We start from the raw sequence: 22,777 nt of genomic DNA, 5'->3' as shown, positions 1-22,777 counted from the left end.
GTGTCATGATGGGTTGTGTAGATGTGACTATACATACATTTATGTTTCAATGATATTTAGTGAGTATGAGATATTATTATGTCATGTGACACCTTGTGGACAAACCTGGCTGGACCGCTGCAATAATTTACAGTTACAGAGCAGAGGTTACAGTGTTGCTGTCCAGACCAATTATGTATTTTAACACTGGATTACTGATGCTGTGTATTGGCCAATGAGAGGCTTTGAAGCCACCAGTCAGCCATATAGAGCCCCACAGTGGGGGTGTCATAATACCCATAAAACCTAGCGGTCAAACAGGGAAATAGTTCCAATTGTTTTTCCACCATACATTTTTCCTATAGAGAATTTTAGAAACACTAAAAATAAGGGTTGTGTTTCGTGTTGGCTTACCCTGGTGTGACGCTTTGATAACCATGTAAAACACTCTCGGTCAAGGTGACTTTTATCAATAGATTCAGCTCCATAACCTTTCAGATTTAGCATCAAAGTAGACATCATGACTACAAATACCCTTTCAGGAGGTCAATATCCTTTCAGGATACCCGGGCCAGCTCTATTAGAAAGGCCTGCTCGCTGAAGTGTTTTAGGAAGCGTTTGACAGTGATGAGGGGTGGTCGTTTGACCGCAGACCCATTACGGATGCAGGCAATGAGGCAGTGATCGCTGAGATCTTGGTTGAAGACAGCAGAGGTGTATTTGGAGGGCAAGTTGGTTAGGATGGTATCTATGAGGGTGCCCATGTTTACAGATTTAGGGTTGTACCTGGTAGGTTCATTGATAATTTGTGTGAGATTGAGGGCATCAAGCTTAGATTGTAGGATGGCCGGGGTGTTGAGCATGTCCCAGTTTAGATCACCTAGCAGCACGAGCTCTGAAGATAGATGGGGGGCAATCAATTCACATGTGGTCTCCAGGGCACAGCTGGGGGCAGAGGATGGTCTATAGCAAGCGACAATGGTGTTTCTGGAAAGGTGGATTTTTAAAAGCAGAAGCTAGAATTGTTTGGGTACAGACCTGGATAGTAAGACAGAACTCTGCAGGCTATCTCTGCAGTATATTGCAACTCCACCCCCTTTGGCAGTTCTATCTTGTCGGAAAATGCTATAGTTAGGGAAGGATATTTCAGGGTTTTTGGTGGTCTTCCTAAACCAGGATTCAGACACGGCTAGGACATCCGGGTTGGCAGAGTGTGTTAAAGCAGTGAATAAAACAAACTTAGGGAGGAGGCTTCTAATGTTAACATGCATGAAACCAAGGCTTTTATGGTTACAGAAGTCAACAAATGAGAGGAGGAAACTGTCGTTATGACTTGAGGGTAGAAGCTGTTTAGAAGCCTCTTGGACCTAGACTTGGCGCTCCGGTACCGCTAGCCATGCGGTAGCAGAGAGAACAATCTATGACTAGGGTGGCTGGAGTCTGACAATTTTTAGGGCCTTCCTCTGACACCGCCTGGTATAGAGGTCCTGGATGGCAGGAAGCTTGGCCCCAGTGATGACCCATGACAAATCTTTTCAGTCTCCTGAGGGGGAATAGGTTTTGTTGTGCCCTCTTCACGACTGTCTTGATATGCTTGGACCATGTTAGATTGTTGGTGATGTGGACACCAAGGAACTTGAAGTTCTCAACCTGCTCCACTACAGCCCTGTCGATGAGAATGGGGGAAGGCTCGGTCCTCCTTTTCCTGTAGTCCACAACCATCTCCTTAGTCTGATCACATTGAGGGAGAGGTTGTTGTCTTGGCACCACACGGCCAAGTCTTTGACCTCCTCCCTATATGCTGTCTTGTCGTTGTTGGTGATCAGGACTACCACTGATGTGTCATCGGTAAATTAATGATGGTGTTGGAGTCGTGCATTTGTAGTTCATTGTGGTATTTGTATTTCCTTGTGATAGCCATAGTAGCAGTTAGCATTTCATTTTTGGGGGTAAATACAGGCAAATATATTGATAAAAGTCACCTTGTCCTAAAGAGATTGACACGGTTATCAAAATGTCATGCCAGGATAAGCTTACTATTGTAATGAAACAGGCAGGGAGCAGGTCTTGAACCCTCGACCTCCTAGCCCGAGGTCCGGCGCGCTATCGACTGTGCCGCAAAAGCATGCTCGAGCGGCAGAGTCGATTTCCGCGCTTATAAACCCAGGGTTGTTACACTACTCCCTCCTTTCAAAGAGCGCGTCCTCGCGCTAGCTTGCGACTTTACGTCTTACAGGAACGCGCTCACCGGCCAAGCACACGCACTGTCGTGGATGCGAGGTCCGATCCCACTTCTGACACCAATGTAATGAAACAGGCAGGGAGCAGGTCTCGAACCCTCGACCTCCTAGCCCGAGGTCCGGCGCGCTATCGACTGTGCCGCAAAAGCATGCTCGAGCGGCAGAGCTTATAAACCCAGGGTCGTTACACTATTAATGTTAAAAGTCATAGGTGTCACCCTATCCAGTTGGGGGGGTCAATACACCATAGTTGGGTGTAGTTATCCCTATAACGCCACCGAATAAGAAGAACCTTCTCTGAGCCACACTACAATCCAGTTGGAGGCGGTAATGCACCTTAAAGTTGGTTGCCAACCGCCATATAAAATCCACAGAAGAAGAAGCAGTAAAACGTGAAGAAGAAGAAGCCAGTAAGACGTGAAGAAGAAGAAGCCAGTAAGACCTGTGAGGAGCTTCAAAGATGTTGTAAGTAAAGCAAGATAGACCACAGCCTGTCGTTTCCAATGGGAACAAATGAGTCATAGCGGGCAAAACAAGCAAGGAGGTGGGCAGAGCAAAGCACGAGGTAGCGAGATCCTATTGCCGTGTTCTAGCACACATCTGCATATGTCCGTCAGGGAACGCCTACCCTGAAGTGCGTGTGTGCAATAACTGAATTCACCTTTGTGCAACAACGCGATTTAAAAATACTTTTGCAAAGGGTGAAGTCTACAAATCGTAGTCCACTCTTTTCATAGGATATTTTAGTTTAGGGAACAGAATTGTATTGAAATGTTTAATCGATTACAACATTTGCAGAATGTCGGCCAAAATCCATCTTGTTCCATCTTCTTTCTACCATATTTGGTATTGAGTGGAAACGCCAAGCGGATGCTTCACATTTATACATCCGCTGAAATTTCTGCCTCATTGTTCTGTAGGAGCTCTTTGGGTTTGGTTTACGGAAACATTGGACACGTGTCGATTTAGCTGTGTTGCTTTTGCTACAGAAATTAATCTAAACTCTTTGCGAAAGTCCGAAGATTGCTCACCAATGCTCTGTAGTTGGCAGAGTGTGCGACTGGCGTTTGCCATTTTCTGCCATGTCAAAGCCCGTCAAAGTTTCCAAACCAGGAACGATAACTTTTTACCAGTTGGACAATAACAAAGTCTTTGACACCCCAAAATTAATGCAAGGACTCGAAGAAAACGCACCTGATATTTGTCGTTAGCAAGTTAGCTAGTTGGCTACATTTTAGCAGGTTATCTACTTAGGAAAAGTGTAAACTAGCTAGCTATTTTTTCCAAAACACTTTCTCGGTCACTTGTTCAAGAAAGTTCGCGCTAAAGGAGTGGCTCGTGAGTTGAGATGATTTTGAGAAAAATAACTGCGAGAACATGCAGAGTTTGGCTGTCTAGGGTGAGTCGTAAGCTATCTGAATAGTTAACCCTTTTAAGTTGTAATACTGTTGCATTTGGAAGTTGTTTTGGTATGGGGAACCTACCCATACATACTTACAAACTTCCTACTTAGGTATGTTCTGGCTGGTCATGTTTTGATTGGCACATCACTCTAACGCCCTTATTTTCCTGCATCCTACCAGAAATACTTTAAACTGTCCAGATGTCTATGGAAAATGACCTATAATTAATTACAAAATGAGTTTTCCTTCCCAGAAAAATGTATTTATGCTGTGTTCATAACCAAGTGGGAAGGTGGTATCTACCAACTGAGCCAGTTGGTAGAGCATGGCGCTTGCAACGCCAGGGTTGTGGGTTCAATTCCCACGGGGGGACCAGGATGAATATGTATGAACTTTACAATTTGTAAGTCGCTCTGGATAAGAGCGTCTGCTAAATGACTTAAATGTATATGTAAAAATGTATTTACCACATACGTCTACGAAAAAGCCGCATGAACGCTCTTCTCCCATATGCTGACCAGACGTCATTTACTAAGGAAATTACTTTTCTGCAGTTAAATGCAACAATTTGTTAATTAATTTGTTTACAAACATGCTGGCTGTACTTTTAGTTTCTCAACTAGTTCAAAGCATGTGAATGCTTCCAACTGGTATTTCAAATCAAACTTTTTGTCACATGTGCTGAATACAACAGGTGTAGACCTAACTGTGAAATGCTTTATTACAAGCCCTTAAGCCCTTAACCAACAATGCTGTTCAAGAAAGAGTTAAGAAAATATTCACAAAATAAACTGAAGTAACTATAACTAGGCTATATACAGGGGGTACCGGTACCAAGTCAATGTGCGGGAGTACAGGTTATTCTAGGTAATTTGCACATGTTGGTAGAGCGTACTGGACCGTAGATGCTGAGCAGTTGCCATACCAGGCGGGGATGCAACCGGTCAGGATGCTCTCGATGGTGCAGCTGTATAACCCTTTGAGGATCTGGGGACCCATGTCAAATCTTTTCAGTCTCCAGAGGGGGAAAAGGTGTTGTCGTGCCCTCTTCATGACTGTCTTGGTGTGTTTGGACCATGATAGTTCATTGGTGTAGCAAGCATTTGAGGTGTTTTTTTTAAAGTGTTTCTTTTTTATATATTTTTTCCCCTTCTCTCCAATTTATGCTTTGGCCACTGATACGAGTTTAGGATGAATCAATAACAATATTTGGGTAGGTGTTAAAACAGAATATTATTTTCACTGACTGGACACTCAATTACTTTAAGAAATGAGGAGATGGGGAAAATCAATGAGGAGATTCTATTGAACTGTCCAGGTGACCCAAATGGGTGGACTTTGCACTGGGTAAAAAATGATTGCATTTGTTTTGGAACCAGGCTGCCTTCTGGGCGTGAGTCAAGTGCCTCGTTCTGGCTGACATAGGTTAATAAGCATGTAAAGTAATGAGTAGGGTTTCTGTGTTTTCAAATCAAATGTATTTGTCACATACAGTTTACAGCAGGTATAAAAGGAAGGTGCCGTGAAATTCTTGCATGCTAGCTCCCTCAACATTGCAGTACAATAATCAATATCAATAATAAGAGCAGGGCTGTCCCCGACAAAAAAATCTTGGTCGACCAAAAATCGTCTTTTGACCAATCGATTGTTCAAATTTATAAAAAATATATTTTTCCATATATAAACACCCTATGTGTTTTAATAAAATCAACTGTTTGATGAAAGACACAAATTACTCGAAGGAGCCAGAGAGAACCTTAACGTTACTCTCCTGAAGTTGCTGGTAGGCGTCGGCAAACTTTCTAATGGGGAATGCCAATTTATTTGGCCATTTCTACCGATCTGCGTGCCATTTATGGTTTCCATTTGCACATTTTCATGGAACAGTTTAATTTCATTTATTCATATTGTCATCTCAATCATTGTCTTGTGGTTAGTCAAAATTATATCCAAATGAAAAGGATACATTTTAGGTTTAACTTCTATTGCCAACAATGTAAAAATTGCCTATAAAGTAAACAAATAAAAACACTGCAACCTGCAGGTAGACAATATCCTGATAAATCACATTGGCTACTTAACCCTGTCTGCAATGAACTTGAAACAATGTATAAACTATTAACTTGGGTCTGGCCAGAAGCTGGTGCTACCAAACTTACAGCATTGTATAAATATTCTGGGCCCACAGATTTTCCTGTGCCAGTGAGCTCGGGACAGACACAGCTGTAGGCTATTTGCTCAAGGGATAAGAAGTAATCCGGTAGGCCTATTTTTATGGCGTTTCTACTGGCTCAGAGTATTACTTTTTTCCCTTTCACGCTGAGTGGTTATCTAAGGGGAGAGCGCTGGAAAGACAATGACAGGAGCGCTCCAAACAAAAGACATTTGTGGCCTGCTGGAGGTCATTTTGCAGGGCTCTGGCAGTGCACCTCCTTGCACTAAGGCGGAGGTAGCGGTCCTGCTGCTGGGTTGTTGCCCTCCTACGGCCTCCTCCACGTCTCCTGATGTACTGGCCTGTCTCCTGGTAGCGCCTGCATGCTCTGGACACTACGCTGACAGACACAGCAAACCTTTTTGCCACAGTTCGCATTGATGAGCCATCCTGGATGAACTGCACTACCTGAGCCACTTGTGTGGGTTGTAGACTCCGTCTCATGCTACCACTAGAGTGAGAGCACCGCCAGCATTCAAAAGTGACCAAAACATCAGCCAGGAAGCATAGGAACTGAGAAGTGGTCTGTGGTCACCACCTGCAGAATCACTCCTGTTTTGGGGGGTGTCTTGCTAATTGCCTATAATTTCCACCTTTTGTCTATTACATTTGCACAACAGCATGTGAAATTTATTGTCAATCAGTGTTGCTTCCTAAGTGGACAGTTTGATTTCACAGAAGTGTGATTGACTTGGAGTTACATTGTGTTGTTTAAGTGTTCCCTTTATTTTTTTGAGCAGTGTATATGAAATCCAGTCTTACTTTATCCAAGCCTTTTCAAAATCTGCTGTGACTACCAGGCTTGGCGGCTTAGATGTTTAATTTTCTAGTATTTCTAGTAGTCGTATATACTATCTCCAATGTATCGTCCATGTTAAAAAACTGTCTGACCAGGATGAACAATACCTGGTAAAAAAATAAAATAATTCGGAGTGCTATGCATTTTGCTAGTATTTTTGGATCACAACATTGAAGTGAAAGAGGCCTCCAGTTTTTTGCCATCGATCTTGTTTTAATAATAGTGAAATCAGACCTTCCTGCTGAGTACCTGACAGACTACCACAGTAGTTAAACAAGCTACTAATGGAGTATATAAACAAAAGGCTTGATATACCTTGGAGTACTGGGATGATGGATGAGTTTCCCTCTAGCAATTAGTTGGAGGGGCGTTCAAGTGAATATTTCCCAGTCGTAATTTGGTAAATACCAGCATACGAGATGTTGTGAATGCAGCATTAGTCGAGAAACCTGCCTATTTCCCTCGAAAGAACGGAAGATATACGATATTACAGAGAACAAGTTTATTATCTCACATCTCGGAAAAGATTTGTGATGTGCTTCTTGTTCACGTAATTCATGCTAATGTTGGGTTTTTGAGCTAGTGCCCAATTGACTCCTTGTAGGAGTGTACCAAGAATGCACCGCGTGGCAACATTGACAACGTAGGGTAACGTACACAACGTATCAAATGGAGTATTTCAGATGCTTTGCTCCCTAGGTGGGTGACCCCGAAATAGCCCTGGGTGACCCAAATAACAAATGTTCAAACTTTAGTTTTGTTCAAATATCAACTCATCTCATTACTCATACTGACTAGACTCAACATTGTTTATCTGGACATACATGTAGGTTGTGTCTGGATCCAGCCAGGAGAGATGCTTCTCCTCCTCCGTGCCCGCCCAGCCGGTACCCCCGCTGGCCCAGACTCTGCAGGGGTACCTACGAGCCCTGGAGCCCCTGATACCTGAAGAAGAGCTGGTCCACACCCGCAAGAATATCCAAAAGTTTTGCGGAGAGGGGGGACTCGGTCCGCAACTTCAAGAGGGACTGGAGAGACGAGCTAGACACTCAAACAATTGGGTATGCAAACAATGTGGGAAATTATGCACAATTTGTAACCGACGTAAATAGACTGAGATAAGAAAATATCAGTGGGGTGCTGGGTTTTGGATGACACTTTATAGTACACGCAATGCATGGTGCTAATTTGAGTTTCACTCTGATGGCTCAGTGTCTTTCCACAGCTGCCCTCCCTTCTGGACTGTACTGCATGATTGATAGTTGTTTTGCTGTTGTCCTTTCCCCTGTCCTCTACTGTAGATATCCGACTGGTGGGTGCAGTGGGCGTACCTGGAGAGCAGACAGCCCCTGCCCGTGCATTCTAACCCGGCCATCTCCCTGCCCAAGCGGGACTTCTCAGACTGGAGGGGCCAGCTTGTGTGAGTGCCAGCCAGCAACATACGGGCATAGCTGTATGCACTATGTGCCTGTGAGATACTAAAGAGGAGCAGGCTGGTTTGCTGAATGTACACAGTCACCAGTGTTGACATGATCTGGTTGGATGATGTTGTACACTCACTCAGCATTTGTACCTGTGGATTTGCTGAGTACAGAGTGAGAACAACTTAGTCGGTCCAACTACTGACAAAAAAAAACAGATTGTATTTACATATGTTTTCAGACCCTTTGCTATGAGACTCGAAATTGAGCTCAGGTGCACCCTGTTGATTAGAGTCCACCTGTGGTAAATTCAATTGATTGGACATGATTTGGAAAGGCGCACATCTGTCTATATAAGGTCCCAGAGTTGCCCGTGCATGTCAGGGCAAAAAGTAAGCCATGAGGTCGAAGAAACTGTCCGTAGAGCTCCGAGACAGGATTGTGTCGAGGCACAGATTGAAGGTCCCCAAGAACACAGTGGCCTCCATCATTCTTAAATGGAAGAAGTTTGGAACCACCAAGACTCCCTAGAGCTGGCCACCCAGCCAAACTGAGCAATCAGAGGAGAAGGGCCTTGATCAAGGAGGTGACCAAGAACCCGATGGTCACTCTGACAGAGCTCCAGAGTTCCTCTGTGGAGATGGGAGAACCTTCCAGAAGGACAAACCATCTCTGCAGCAATCCACTAATCAGGCCTTTGTGCTAGAGTGGCTAGACGTAAGCCACTCCTCATTAAAAGGCACATGACAGCCCGCTTGGAGTTTGCCAAAAGGCACCTAAAGGACTCTCAGACCATGAAACAGGATTCTCTTGTCTGATGAATCCAAGATTGAACTCTTTGGCCTGAATGCCAAGCGTAATGTCTGGAGGAAACCTGGCACCATCCATACGATTAAGCATGGTGGTGGTAGTATCATGCTGTGGGGATGTTTTTCAGTGGCTGGGACTTGGAGAACTGGCAGGATCGAGGGAAAGATGAACAGAGCAAAGTACAGTGAGATCCTTGATGAAAACCTGCTCCAGAGTGCTCAGGATCTCAGACTGGGGCAAAGGTTCACCTTCCAACAGGACAACGACACTAAACACACAGCCAAGACAACGCAGGAGTAGCTTCAGAAAAAGTCTCTGAATGTCCTTGAGTGGCCTATCTAGAGCCCGGACTTGAACCTGATCAAACATCTCTGGAGAGACCTGAAAATAGCTGTGCAGCAACACTTCCCATCCAACCTGAGCGAGCTTGAAAGGATCTGCAGAGAAGAATGGGAGATCCTCCCCAAATACAGGTGTGCCATGCTTTTAGCGTCATACCCAAGAAGACTCAAGGCTGTAATCGCTGCCAAAGGTGCTTCAACAAAGTATTGAGTAAATATGTAAATATAAATTTGCAAAAATGTCTAAACACCTGTTTTTGCATTGTCACTAAGGGATATTGTGTGTAGATTGATAAAGGGAAAATAAACTATTGAATCCATTTTCGAATAAGGCTGTAACGTAACAAAATGTGGAAAAAGTCAAGGGGTCGGAATACTTTCCGAATGTTATTTCATACATCTTTATCCTATCTATAGCTGTCGGAAATGTAAGGTACTTTGAACAGTTCCACCCCATTTTATGATAATGCACAAGTTGTATGTTGCAAGGTGAAGTTTGATTTGTATTGAACAAACAGTACTCTGGCTGGGCCATTCTCTAACATCTTTTGTGTCGACCCAGGTTTGCATCCAAGCTGATTGCTGCTGCACTCGATTTCAAAAATGTAGTAGACAAGTAAGTGCCGTTTCAAGATTGTACTGTACATACACGCCGTCTTAGACCTGAAGCATTAATATTAGCTACATAGTACTGACCAGTTTTTCCAAGTCATGTTTCACCAAATGGTGAACCATATCAATATTTGTATCCTAGGTTGCAGACACTCTCTCACAGCTATTTTAGGGCTTTAACCTTTTACCTCTGTGTTGGCCTGTATGCTTTGGTTTATATACCCAGTCTAAATTTATTACGGCATACTGTCAGTAACTGTATCTGCATGCTTTCTCTCGCTCTCTCTCTCTCTGTGTGTATCTCAGTGGCCGTCTGCCAGTGGAGTACATGCGGGGCCAGCCACTCTGTATGGAGCTCTTTCCCCTCCTCTTCTCATCCTGTCGGATCCCAGGCCGCAAACACGACACCATCACCCATCACAGCCGTGCCCGCCACATCACAGTGGTGAGGAACTACCAGGTGAGCTTGACCCACAGTATGCATCACTGACTATATGGCTGTGGTCAGAAGAGGATTTAACGTTTTTTCTTCTTCAAGATGAGAGCGGCTACACAGAGCTAAGGGGTCAACTCCAATTAATCCCATATTACAGACTAATAAACATGGCAATGATACCCAACATTAATGATACCCAATCAAATGTATTTTATAAAGCCCTTTTTACAACAGCAGTTGTCAAAGTGCTTTACAGATACCCAGCCTCAAACCCCTTAGAGCAAGCAATGCAGACTCACAAGCAAAATGGCTAGGAAAAACTCCCTAGAAGTCAGGAACCTAGGAAGAAACCTAAAGAGGAACCGGGCTCAGAGCGTGGGTGGCCTGTCATCTTCTGGCTGTGCTGGGTGTAGATTTAAGAGTACGTTAACGTTTAAAAGTAATTCAAGACATTGTAACGTTCATAGATGACCAGCAAGGTCAAATAATATTCATGGTGGCAATATACTTTTTCTGCATAGAAAAAGCCTTACGGGTTTTTTCGGGCCGCCTAAGTCCAAACTAAAAATATATAATAATTGGGACAGGGACACCTATGAATCATTAAGCTAGGTAGTCCTGAGGTACGGTCGTAGGGCTCAGGTCCTCCGGGAGGGGAGTTAGTGAGAGGATGCCTAAGATAGGGTTTTCGTTGGGAAGATGTGGCGTTGGACATTTGAATGTTGATCACCTATTATTCACGTAAGCATAGCTATGCTCAAATGTTTGTTTCATAATGCAATTAGCTGGAAAACACTGTCAAAAGCGCACTGCGTATGCAAGCAGATTTCATGTCACATAGATGAAAATATGCATTAGACATTTAGAAAGGGAGATCTAAAGATGCAACAACTAGCATGGTTTGCTAATATGACTATTGTGCCTTTGGCCACTGAACAATGAAAGAAAGTTGATTTGAAAATCAATAGAACATGACAGAAATGGGCAACTGGTTTAAATGGCATGTGGAAGTCTATCAAATAATTGACTCCACGTTTCTATGGTCAGATTTTGTCTCGGCTACTTTGAAGCAAAGCTGGGGATGTCGGGAGGCCCTGTCCGAGGTTACCCCTGGATGGGGCAAACCTGGCAACATATCACCCCACCCACTTTGCCAAAGCACAGCCCCCACACCACTTAAGGAATATCAACAGACCACTCACTTACTACCCTGAAAACAAAGGCAGAATATAGTCCATGAAGATCTCCCCACCGCACGAGCAAGAGGAATAATGTGATGGAATTATTTGGTTCTAGTCAAGATTCAAGCAGCTGTATTCTGCACTAACTGAAGTTTATTTAGGCCTAGTGCCATATCCGGGTAGCTTGAAAGTAGGGCATTGCAGTAATCTAACCTTGAAGTGACAAAAGCATGGATTAGCTTTTCCACATCACACTTACATTTTCAATTCTCTTTTCTGTCCCACCTAGTTCTTTCAGATGGACGTATACAACAGTGATGGCTCTCGGATGACCGAGAGCCAGATCCACGCCCAGCTTCTGCGAATCAGGGCTGAGTCCTGGAAGACGGACAAGGAGCCAATGGGCATCCTGACCAGCGAGCATCGCCAGACCTGGGGCCAGGCCTACAGCCGCCTGCTCAAAGGTAGACATGATAGACACAGCATTATACTATACATACCCATAGTATGGGACGTCCAGGCTGTGTGACGCAGAGGACCACACTGTTTTCAAATACATGTTGCTAGTAATGTCCGCACAGGTGTGCAGTAACCCAGAGACTGCCGCGCAGAGCACAGATGAAATATCGGCCCACGTAGAGGCGCACGAGATTGAACTTCACTCAACTTTCTAGAGTTTTCCCTGTTAACACCATCAATGTTTCCCTATACTGTGGCGATTGTGAGCGAATCAATGCAATATTAGTCACTTTCAATGCAACATACTGAAACAAAGCAAACTATGCAAGATATTTTGCTGGATGCAGAACGCTTCGGAGTGGGATTGTATTGCGCACTACTCAGTCCTTATTAATCTACACAGACCGGTGGGCGTAACTGATCAGAGCTGCAGTAGGTCTGTGTGGATCTGTGCCGTTTATTTGCTTTGTCTCTTCACCTTTTTTTTCATGCCCTCTCTCTTACCCAGATAAATTGAACAAGGAGTCAGTGCGAGCGATTGAGAAGGGTCTTTTCACCTTGTGTCTGGACTCTCCAGTCATGAGGGTCTCAGATGAAAAGTATGAGCCACAATATTCTTTTCTCTCATCCTGTATGTTACTATTTTTCAACTTGAATGCAAGTTGCTGTACAGTATGAATACATTTTGCTCAGTTATGTTTGACACACCAGGGACTTCATTGATTACAGATGTGTTTTTTGGATTATTAGATTTAATTCGTCATGAAGTTCTGTGTTACTTTGACTGACAGGTACTCCAGTCGCATGGCAGCTCAAATCCTGCATGGGGGCGGGACACACTCGAACAGCGGCAATCGTTGGTTTGACAAAACACTGCAGGTGAGTGGAGCAGTAGAATTGTCAAAATGACCCAACCAATCATAGATCACATACTTGTGTATTGTAAGTCCATATGGGCTGGGCACCAAATGCTGTATAACACTGAAATAAAATAAAACAATTAACATAAATGATCATGGACTGAGCAACAATTGTTGGTTAAACTAATTAGTTACCTTTCTCTTCCACTATTCCTCCTCCTCTGGTAGTTTGTGGTGGGTGAGGATGGCTCATGGGGGCTTCTGTATGAGCAGGCCACGGCTGAAGGTCCACCAATAGCTACTCTTCTGGATCACATTCTACAATACTGGTGAGATGAGAAAGGGGAGGGTCTTGTCTACTTTTGCTGCATTACTTGCTCAATTACATACTGTGTGTATACGGTATTCAGCTCAGTTTCTCTGCTCAATTACATACTGTGTGTATACGGTATTCAGCTCAGTTTCTCTGCTCAATTACATACTGTGTGTATACGGTATTCAGCTCAGTTTCTCTGCTCAATTACATACTGTGTGTATACGGTATTCAGCTCAGTTTCTCTGCTCAATTACATACTGTGTGTATACGGTATTCAGCTCAGTTTCTCATCATTTCAAAATACTTGTAGTTGAGTTTTATCGGAAGAAAAACAATGAGTCAGTTGATTAAAAAACACACAATGCCAATTAACATTTCCCCTCGTTCTTCTCTCTGCAGTAAGAAACCGGACCCAAAGAAAACCCCTTTGATCCCACTTCAGATGCCCAAGAAGCTTTACTTCAACATTGACCGTGAGATTAAGAGAGATATCGAGCATGCCAAGCAAAACCTTGATATGTGAGTTTGCATGCCCTTAGCATTTATTATCATGCATTGTTTCATTACTCCTGTGTTATTATATATCATAGTCTTTATATGATCTAAATATGTGACTCGTTTCAGGAAACTAGGCATATGTCGTGCGTCACTACACAGGAGAGGCATTTGAACGTAAATTATTATTTTTTAATCTAAATGCATTTTTTGACAGATGCCTTCTGGAACGTGTGAACTTTCATGTGCCTTTGTAATAACAAACTTGTTTGCCATCTGTAAATACAAATACAATTGGGAAATTACAAGCCTAGTTGGTGTAGCCACGGAAAAAGTCAGGAACCTTCCCGCTAGCAATGATTGGCTGAGATAACGTATGGGCTGGACATGCAGTGAGATTAATTTGGATTGGTAGCACGCTTTTGTCTATAACATGAGCTGCTCAGTATCTGTATGTAATCCTTTCTAATGCTGCTTTTTTGAAAGATATCATGAAGAACTGCAAAAGTTTTGCTAATGCTCTACACTTTCTGGAGGACCGAGTTTTGAAATCAGTAGCCTGTCCGGTGGAAGCAGAGTTAAGTAGATGGAGAAAATTCTGGCATTTGATTGCAAATATGCGGAAGGAGTCAAAGAGAACACACGAGGCCCCCAAGTGGCGCAGCGGTCTACGGTGTCACTACAAACCCAGGTTCGATTCCAGGCTGTGTCGCAGCTGGCCACCACCAGGAGACGCATGAGGTGGCGCACAATTGGCCCAGCGTCGTCAGGGTTATGGGAGGCTTTGTTCTTGTCCCTTTGGACTCTAGAGACTCTTTGTGGCAGGCCGGGCACATGCATACTGACTTTGGGCACCAGTTGTATGCTGTTTCCTCCGACACATTGGTGCAGTTGGCTTCCGGGTTAAGCGAGCAGTGTGTCAAGAAGCAGTGCGGCTTGGCAGGGTCTTGTTTTGGAAGATGTATTGCTCTCGACCTTCTCTTCTCCCAAGTCCGTACGGGAGTTGCAGCGATGGAATAAGACTAACTAACAATTGGCTATCACGAAATTGGGGAGAAAAATGGGTAAAAAGCATTGCTTTTATTTGACATATTAGTTAGTAGGCCAAACTGTTTTCGTAAAGACCGATCTTCGGGATGTCTTCTGGTCTGACTAACGGCTCTGTAGCTCTGTCACTTTCCACCGCAGATGTTGAAGGGCGAGATAGTACTGGATTGAGACGCAGCCCATACAACAACAAAAAACTCAATTTTATGTTCATTAGATTGACGCACAGGTGCTTCAATAGACTTAAGTATTTTAATATGGTGCGCATACTGACTGGTTCAACACCTCCGACTACAGTACTAACACTAAGTGCATAAGTGTAGTTGGTGATACAGTACTACAATGATAAGAAGCGGCCTCTGTGTAGTCAATGTTTGCTTTGCTATGAACTTCAACACGACTCAGCTGAAATGAAAGTGACATGGACCAAAGCAAATGGAGTGTAAACACGATTAGCTGCCCTAAGTGTTGCTGTAACCATGACAAAACACGGTCAGCAGCGTAAAGAAGGCTTTGGTGCCTCCTGACCTACTCATTCTATTTTAAGTAATTGTTTGTGATCTGAGCTGGCTGTGTTTTCCTGGGTTCAGCACATGTGCTGCCATCCTGTGGCTAAACTGACAACTGTCGATACATTTCTATCCCAATGGAGTGAAGAGTCATCTTTATAATTTGAATTCAACAACTAACCTGGGCCCGTATTCATAAATTGTCTGAGCAAGAGAGCTGATCAGTTCCATTCATTGTAATCTACACGGCAAAAACTGATCCTAGATCAGTACTCCTACTCTGATGCTTTATTAATGGAGTATGAATTTGTCACACCCCCCCCAGATTGATCAACGACCTGGATATCCGCTGCTTCAACTTCCAGAGGTTTGGGAAGGAGTTGCCCAAACAGCACAACCTGAGTCCCAACTCCTTCATCCAGGTGGCACTGCAGCTGGCCTACTACAAGTGAGCTCATAGGAATCACTTACAAAGGGCATTCGGCCTCAAACTAGGATACCGTATGCAATAATAAGGAAATGATGTGTGCAGTTCATGTTTTCAAACTGTGGTACTGATTTTCATAGGCATGCTAGTACATTTTCACACGAGGCATTAAATTCTCGTGGTTAATAAATGAGACGATAAATGTTCTTGGCAGCCACAGTTCTGAATGTGGAATATCTGCATTTTCAATTTTGTAAATTAGTTGTGATTAACAACAATCACTGTGTCCAAATTCAATACTTGGGTTGCCATCAGTACAACAGAACTGTTTGCAATGAGGATATTCAACTGAAATAGTATTGTACTGAATGACCAGTTGAAAAAACATTGTGATTATGGTGGCCCAGAGGGCAGTTAGCATACATATGGTGTGCTGCACGAGTTTTACTATTTCAGATGGTCCCACCCATATTGATAAGGCCTCACCCACCAAACGGGATTAAGCATACTTTAAAGGTTATTGATGAACGGTGCACCATTTTGGGGAAACGTGTCGCTCAGTTCAAAACGTCACGCACCACAGCAAACGTTAAAACAAACTGAACACACCCCTGCTCTCCCTTTTCTCCTTCTCTCCATCAGAGTTCACAAGGAGGTTTGTGCCTCCTGTGACATTGCCTCCCAGAGGATGTTTCGAGGGGGGCGCACAGACTACATCCGCTCTCCCACCAATCAAATGCTCAAATTTGTGCTTACCTTTGATGACCCCTCTATCTCGGTGAGAAGCACTTTACTAAATAAAATGAATTATTATTACCATAGAGAATCAGACCAAAGTGTAGGCTACCCTCTGCCTGTTGGCTTCTTTGCATATTCAAGCCTGTCTCAAAATACAACACTAACCCTTTAAGGCTCTCCTGGAGGATGGTTGGCCACACTTAGTAGCCTATATAAACTTTGTAGCCTATATATATTGCAACATAATTACAACCAAATACTTTCTTTATAAAAGAATTCCCTCATTCAATGAATTAGGGATCAAATGACTAAGTTAGGCTACTTCAAAGCAAGGTAACTAAGACATGCTTATCTATAATCTTGTAAGGCTAAAAATATTCCAGAGATCTCATTGACAGCATTTGAGTTATTTGTCTTTTTTGGCTAATTTGAAGAATATTTTGAACAATGTTGATTACAGGGGAATCACAGCAGTTATTAACTACGCCAACAATATATGGCAGCTTTACAGAGATTTCTATTAATTGACATTGTTGATGCGTCTTGACGCTCTATTTGTGTGTTGCAGAGAGAGGCAAAGCTGGAATTACTCAGAGAGGCCATAGAGACCTACGTCACTCTAACTGATCAGGTGACTACACCCAATGCTTCTGCTGCCATCGTCTCTGTAGTTTGTTTCACTTTTCTGTCATCTAATTACATCTGACCTTTTCTAAATTAGGCGCTCAAAGGACAATCCATCGACCGCCACCTGCTGGGCTTGAAGCTTCAGGCCATCGAGGAGGGACTGAGCGTGCCCAGACTGTTCATGGACACTGCTTATGGGCTGGCCACCCACTGGAAACTGAGAACAGGACAGGTAAAGTACAACTCCAGTGGAAGTTGACAAGATTGCAACATTCATTCCAATGACAGGATATAATTATGTAATCTAAAGGTGAGTGTCGAGTAATGCAATATTATATTGGGTCTGTGTCCCTCTCTATTTACATGTAGTTTAGTATGGTATTTTTGTGCGCACTTGTAGCTTATCAAAGTCAACACAGTGCCATCGATCTAGCCAGATAATCCTGTTTACATCAGGGATTTGTCATTGTATTCAAGTCATTCATGTAATAAATTAATTCGAATGAGTGGGCTTGCCTATTCATGAATGGGCTATGCATATTTATTCTTAATTGGGTGTCAGCTGAGTGAGAATTGTTTTTTAAGTTAAATATTTTTATTGGTTTTCACATATTAATGACATGACAATTTCATTCTTCGGGTGGGGGGAGGAAAGGTGGAGGTGTAACATTCTCAAATAGGACTTCTTTCATACTGACATAAACAATCATTGGGAAAGGGGGATACCTAGTTAGTTGTACAACTGAAATGTGTCTTCCGCGTTTAACCCAACTCCTCTGAATCAGAGAGGTGCGGCGTGCTGCCTTAATCGACATCCACGTCTTCAGCGCCGGGAGGGAACAGTGGATTAACTGCCTTGCTCAGGGGCAGAACGACAGATTTTTACCTTGTCAGCTCGGGGATTCGATTCAGAAACTTTTTGGTTACTGGCCCAACGCTCTAACCACTAGGCTACCGGCCTCCATAGCGACGGAGCCAACCCCTCCCTCCCGGAGACCCATGCCCGTTCCCCCAGAATGGTGTGGGCGTATGTCTCTAAATTAAAAATATTAACGCAAGTAGACTGCTGATTGGCCAGCTCATTCTCCTCAGGAGCATGACATCGTCTATGAAGAAAGAGCAAGCGTCTGTTTGAGATACAAGTTTGAGTATAGGATGAGTCAACAGCATTATTTGGGTTTGAGTTAACAGAATATGAACTTTTAAAAGTGAGATGTTTATTTGAACACATAATCATCTCCTACGTCAGCAATGTTTGAATTGGACTCAGGCGTGGCCGTTCCATCCCATCTGGAGTTTCGCACCCAGCACATGCCCTCCCCCTCAGCTCCCGAACCCAGACATTGAAGATGTTGATAAATATCTTTGTTTGCAGGTGAACTAGGTCACGGCCAGTGCAGAGAGCCGCATGAATAAGGGTCCCCTGGAAGAGGGCCAAGCAGTCCTGGCCTCAAACAAATGGCCAGCACAATGTTTGCTTGAATTTTTTTTTTTATATATATATATATATATATATATATATATAAATAAACAATACCAGTCCAAAGTTTGGACACCTAGAATGCCAAGAGTGTGAAAAGCTGTCATCAAGGCAAAGGGTGGCTACTTTGAAGAATCTCAAATATAGAACATATTTTGATTTGTTGAATGCTAGGATTTTTGGTTACTACATGATTCCATATGTATTATTTCATAGTTGTGATGTCTTCACTATTATTCTACAATGTAGAAAATAGCAAAAATAAAGAACCCCTTGACTGGTACTATACACACACAAGTATGTGAACGCCCATTCAAATTAGTGGATTTGGCTATTTCAGCCACACCCGTTGCTGACAGGTGTGTAAAATCGAGCACAACGCCATGCAATCTCCATAGACAAACGTTGGCAGTAGAATAGCCTTACTGTTGAAGAGCTCAGTGACGTTCAACGTGGCACCATCATAGGCTGCCACCTTTCCAACAAGTCAGTTTGTCATATTTCTGCCCCGCTAGAGCTGGCCTGGTCAACTGAAAGTGCTGTTATTTTGAACTGGAAACGTCTAGGAGCAACAACGGCTCAGCCGCGAAGTGGTAGGCAAAACAAGCTCACAAAGCGGGACTGCCGAGTGCTAAAGCGCACAGCGCGTACAATTAGTTGGTCCTCAAGTTGCAACACTCACTACAGAGCTTCATGAAATGGGTTTCCATTTCCGAGCAGCTACACACAAGCACGAGATCACCATGCGCAATGCCAAGCGTCGGCTGGAGTGGTGTAAAGCTCACTACCGTGTAAAGCTTTGTGATTGAGCCCTTTTACCAGAATAGTGTCCACAGTACTGGAGTAGGGCTACGTTATAAAGTTGCTAAACAAGTTGCAGATCTGCAAGTATGTGTCTTATTTATATATATACACTGCTCAAAAAAATAAAGGGAACACTTAAACAACACAATGTAACTCCAAGTCAATCACACTTCTGTGAAATCAAACTGTCCACTTAGGAAGCAACACTGATTGACAATAAATTTCACATGCTGTTGTGCAAATGGAATAGACTAAAGGTGGAAATTATAGGCAATTAGCAAGACACCCCCAAAAAAGGAGTGATTCTGCAGGTGGTGACCACAGACCACTTCTCAGTTCCTATGCTTCCTGGCTGATGTTTTGGTCACTTTTGAATGCTGGCGGTGCTCTCACTCTAGTGGTAGCATGAGACGGAGTCTACAACCCACACAAGTGGCTCAGGTGGTGCAGTTCATCCAGGATGGCACATCAATGCGAGCTGTGGCAAAAAGGTTTGCTGTGTCTGTCAGCGTAGTGTCCAGAGCATGGAGGCGCTACCAGGAGACAGGCCAGTACATCAGGAGACGTGGAAGAGGCCGTAGGAGGGCAACAACCCAGCAGCAAGACCGCTACCTCTGCCTTTGTGCAAGGAGGTGCACTGCCAGCGCCCTGCAAAATGACCTCCATGGAGCTGGAGGTCATTTTGCAGGGCGCTGGCAGTGCACCTCCTTGCACAAAGGCGGAGGTAGCGGTCCTGCTGCTGGGTTGTCGGCCTCCTCCACGTCTCCTGATGTACTGGCCTGTCTCCTGGTAGCGCCTCCATGCTCTGGACACTACGCTGACAGACACAGCAAACCTTTTTGCCACAGTTCGCATTGATGTGCCATCCTGGATGAACTGCACTACCTGAGCCACTTGTGTGGGTTGTAGACTCCGTCTCATGCTACCACTAGAGTGAGAGCACCGCCAGCATTCAAAAGTGACCAAAACATCAGCCAGGAAGCATAGGAACTGAGAAGTGGTCTGTGGTCACCCACTGCAGAATCACTCCTGTTTTGGGGGGTGTCTTGCTAATTGCCTATAATTTCCACCTTTTGTCTATTCCATTTGCACAACAGCATGTGAAATTTATTGTCAATCAGTGTTGCTTCCTAAGTGGACAGTTTGATTTCACAGAAGTGTGATTGACTTGGAGTTACATTGTGTTGTTTAAGTGTTCCCTTTATTTTTTTGAGCAGTGTATGTATGTATGTGTATTTTTTTTTTTTTTACTACGGCTTTTACCTGATGTTTGGCAATTACATTTTTTTTTATTGGTTAACAACACCTATTGTCCTGTGGGTACCATGTTCAGAAATGTTTGCAAGACACACATTTAGGGAACTATTGTGCAAACCAATTTAAAGTAAATCGTTTGATCTGTAAAAAATTCAATTATTTTTGCCACATATGTCAAAGTAACTTTATACCCTGTCTTCCTTCTCTTCTCCCCAACTTCTCAACTATATTAACCCACTTACACTAGGTGCCTGCAAACACGGACAGTGTAATGTGTTTCGGACCTCTCGTTCCCGACGGATACGCTGTGTGCTACAACCCCCAGTCGGACCATGTCCACTTTTCCGTAACAGCCTTCAACTGCTGTGAGGAAACCCAGGCTGAGACACTGGCTGCCACACTGCACAGCACCCTCTGCCAGCTACAGGAGCTACTGCAGCCTACTGTATAGTGCTGTGCTATCTGACACAACAGAAGTGTGTATTCATCAGGCAACAAATATAAGAAAACTGACAAAACCAGCTCTTGTCCAATAAGAAACGCTCATGTTTCTTCAATACTTTTTAAGTTGTGTGCCCTAATGAATATAATCCAGGACTTAAATGAAAAACATCTAAGGTGCTAATGCTTTGATTAAAAAGGAATATTTGGCCTTTGTTGTACATGCTAGCATTAGCTTGATTTGCTGCTAGGTTTATGTTACTGTTTGTACTTAAGGGCAATTGAATACTATTGCTAGAACTGTTTTGTGTTCCTACTTTAAGGCCATAGCAGACTACTTAATAAGCTAGGTTTGTCTGGCTAGAGGTTTGTAATGCTTTATTGACTGTCGACGAAATAGATTTCACTGTATGTTATCTAATACCATCTGTGTTTTGTATGCAATTTGGCATCTTGTTTGCTGCAATGCTTTGGCAGTCCAATGGGAATGTCTGTCAACTGTCCAATCTGTCTATTACTTTCTCATTTTGTGGGCAGATTCCTGAAAAAAGACCATGTTAACAAACCATGCCTATATCTGCATAAAGCTGGAACTCTGAGTACTGTTGAACTCCCCCTGGGTGCACATCAGTTCTGTGTTTCTTCCTGTTATTTTGTAATGCAGTTCCTTTTATTTACTTTGAAATGAATGTAGTTCTGCTATTTTGTTCAGCAGAGCTCTTCATGCCCCAGCTTGTCCAGTTTTGTTAGTTAACTCATTTAGGTTCGGCCCTAATTTATGTGCTCTCTGTCACCTCGACCTGCATGGCAAATTGTCCAGGAACACAAGGAAAGGACAATAACCAAGGACTAGTCAGCCATACCCCCTCTGAGGGGAGAAAATGTTCATCTCTGTTTGAGTATTCAGAGGATTGACTGTTTAATGTGTGATTAATACCAAACATGGATACTATATTATTATATCAAACTTCTTTGCTGAGGATAGCTGATGCTATCTATACTGAGCAAAAATATAAACTCAATATGTAAAGTGTTGATCCCATGAGCTGAAATGACAGATCCCAGAAATTTTCCATATGCACAAAAAGCTTATTTCGCTCAAATTTTGTGCACAGATTTAATTACATCGCTATTTGTGAACATTTCTCCTTTGCCAGGATAATCCATCCACCTGACAGGTGTGGCATATCAAGAAGCTGATTGAAAAGCATGATCATTACACAGGTACACCTTGTGCTGGGAACAATAAAAGGCCACTAACGTGTGCAGATTTGTCACACAACACAATGCCACAGATGTCTCAAGTTTTGAGGGAGCGTGCAATTGGTATGCTGACTGCAGGACTGTCTACAAGAGCTGTTGCCAGAGAATTTTATGTTAATTTCTCTACCATAAACTGCCTCAAATGTTGTTTTAAAGAATTTGGCAGTAAGTCCAACTGGCCTCACAACCGCAAACCACGCGTAACCTCGCCAGCCCAGGACCTCCACATCTGGCTTCTTCACTTGCAGGATCATCTAAGACCAGCCACCCGGACTGCTGACGAAACTCAAGTATTTCTGTCTAATAAAGCCCTTTTGTGGGGAAAAACTCCTGATTGGCAGATCTTGGTTCCCCAGTGGATGGGACTGGCTATGCCCTCCCAGGCCCACCCATGGCTGCATCCCTTCCCAGTCATTAGGGCCTAATGAATTAATCTAATTGTCTGATTTCCTTATGTGAACTGTAACTCAGTAAAATCATTGTTGCATGATCCATTTATATTTTTGTTCAGTATATATTCTTTGTTAATGTCAGTATTGCCTTGTAACTTAAGATTTATGCCTTGTATGTGAATTCATTCATTTTGCAAAGTAATTAAATACACTTGTATTTAGAATTCC

General features: G+C 43.3%; 1 protein-coding gene across 1 annotated transcript; it reads left to right on the top strand.

Annotated features, from left to right (window-relative positions):
- The first annotated feature begins 3,118 nt into the window (after positions 1-3,118).
- On the top strand, positions 3,119-22,773 carry cratb (carnitine O-acetyltransferase b). The gene is made up of 15 exons (XM_055894721.1): positions 3,119-3,618; positions 7,464-7,694; positions 7,935-8,053; positions 9,768-9,821; positions 10,124-10,277; positions 11,724-11,898; positions 12,402-12,492; positions 12,685-12,772; positions 12,982-13,082; positions 13,469-13,588; positions 15,446-15,568; positions 16,190-16,325; positions 16,854-16,916; positions 17,007-17,144; positions 20,701-22,773. The coding sequence occupies exons 1-15, from the start codon at positions 3,568-3,570 to the stop codon at positions 20,902-20,904; spliced, it is 1,848 nt and encodes a 615-aa protein (XP_055750696.1). The 5' UTR covers positions 3,119-3,567; the 3' UTR covers positions 20,905-22,773.
- Positions 22,774-22,777: the final 4 nt, after the last annotated feature.

The sequence above is a fragment of the Salvelinus fontinalis genome, chromosome 32 (genome assembly GCF_029448725.1).
Source record: "Salvelinus fontinalis isolate EN_2023a chromosome 32, ASM2944872v1, whole genome shotgun sequence".
Classification (NCBI taxonomy): domain Eukaryota; kingdom Metazoa; phylum Chordata; class Actinopteri; order Salmoniformes; family Salmonidae; genus Salvelinus; species Salvelinus fontinalis.
This window is presented reverse-complemented; position numbering and strand designations above follow the sequence as displayed.